General features: G+C 37.4%; 1 protein-coding gene across 1 annotated transcript in view; it reads left to right on the top strand.

Moving 5' to 3' along the window:
• Positions 1–679: 679 nt before the first annotated feature.
• The window catches only part of R3HDM1 (R3H domain containing 1), a 75,416-nt gene continuing 74,163 nt past the window's right edge, over positions 680–1,932 (top strand). The window contains exon 1 of the mRNA XM_015417117.1: positions 680–883. Coding sequence (XP_015272603.1) covers positions 713–883 — 171 coding nt within the window. The 5' untranslated portion in view covers positions 680–712. The remainder of the gene's footprint in view (positions 884–1,932) is intronic.

Consider the following 1,932-nt stretch of genomic DNA (forward strand, 5'->3'; position numbering starts at 1 on the left):
CAGTGTCTCTGCAGCCTGCCTGGGAGGTAATGCAGGTGGCAGGTCACACATGGGTGGGGGCGGTGTTTTCACAGGCAAAACCTGTGCACATCGATAGCTAGACCTGCCTTGCTGCTGCCATGGTGCAAGGCGAGTTCCAAGAGTAGAAAGCAGAATTTGTTATCATGCCTGAATTCACACTGCACAGTTTGCAGAGTAGTACCGCCCCTAGTAGCCATAGAATGCGGCATTATAGGGCAGATATCCTTTGTGCTGGAGGCAAGCAAACCGGGGTTTACAGATACAATTTGCAGTAAGGGTCAGGTTTACTGTGATGTCTGAATGTGGCATATAACATCCTTGTGAAGACTTTTATAGATTTATTTACTGCCTAGACAACTGGGCTACTTTCTTGCTTTTCAGTTGCTAATGTTAGTTGGTTGACTGGACAGCTCGTGTTAGAATTTTAATCAAGAAAAATCCCCAATGTTTAGTTTTAAGCAAGGTTAATATAATTTGGCATTTCAGCCATCATTTTGATTCTTGTATTGTGCTCATTCATGATGCAAGTGACATTCATGGAGGGAAAGCCTCCCAAAAGTAGGGTTTTTTAATTCAATGTAATTCAGACAATACATAATGTCTCCTGAAAAGAGCGTCTTAAATATATGCTATTTTTCCCCTCTTCTAAAGGCTCCCTATTTCCTGTAGATTTTTAAATTAAGATTTTCTAATGAGGATGACTGATACTATTACTGTAAAGGAGGAAGGTGATACAATGAAAGGTTCAGAGGCAGATGTAAAAGACAATACTGCATTGGAACACTTCATTAAATCAGAAAGTCATGAGCAAATTCAAGTGGAAAAAGAGGAAAGGTGTACTGACAACAAAAATGATATACAGGTAAGAAATTTCTTTTGCTTATCTTTTATTTTTACTCTAGTGTGTATGGTGTGGAATTTTTTAAAGTATTTGCTGTACTTGTTAAGACCTGAGGGATTTTTACATCTCTTTATTGCTAGGTGCTAGATGACTCCACAGTGCATCTAGTATTGTTTTCTTTCCTCACTGTCCCTTATTGTGGTCTTTCCCTGTTGCTGATGTTTGCGGTAGTATTCAGTAGATCTGAAGGTAGGTTGTCCCTTTTTTTAAAATCAGAAGAAGGGGACCTCTTTTTTTGTAGCCATGAGTTTCTTGCTGCTCTAGAACATGATTGCATTATCGACAACTAAAAATTCCATAAATGACCAGAAAAAAATATGTATGTTCTCCTGTTACTTTATTCTTGCTGGATTACTTACATATGGAAATTTGATTAGCTTCACAAGTCAAATTACTATTTTTTTAAAAAATAAACATTTCTCATGGATTTGATATCTACTTGGCATGCATACGTTGTTTAACTTCAGAAAATTAACTATGATTCATCAGCTTTGTCTAAAAGAAGACCTTTGTTGCACAGAGCTGCATCTGATATGTTTTGATCCTTGGCTGTATCAGTTCTTCTACTTTATCTAGTAACCTCATCACATCCTGTGTTATCAGCTGTGTTTACTTCGTTTCATGTCTTAACTGCTGTTTTGTTTTACAGGCAATATCTTGCAATTAGAAGCAAAAGTCTGTCTTGTAGTATGGTAGTTTATTGCTGACTCTTTGTATTCAATTTTTATTCATTCATCTTTGAATTAATATTTATTTATTTATTTATTTATTCTTGGGATTTATATCCCGCCCTACCCATACGGCCCAGAGTGGCTAACAGCGGCCAAGCCGATGACAAAGCATAAAATACATTAAAATTTCAATAAATACAAGCTAAAATGGTGCTCTACAGTACATGATGAGATTCATTTTAAAGTTCATTTTAAAATCCAAGATGGTCGATGACTCTCATTGGCGGCCGATGGAATAAACGCCGGAGCGCCAGGATGATGTTCCTCCTCAGGCAACAT

The sequence above is a fragment of the Gekko japonicus genome, unplaced genomic scaffold, assembly GCF_001447785.1.
Source record: "Gekko japonicus isolate JY-2015 unplaced genomic scaffold, Gekko_japonicus_V1.1 scaffold883, whole genome shotgun sequence".
NCBI lineage: Eukaryota > Metazoa > Chordata > Lepidosauria > Squamata > Gekkonidae > Gekko > Gekko japonicus.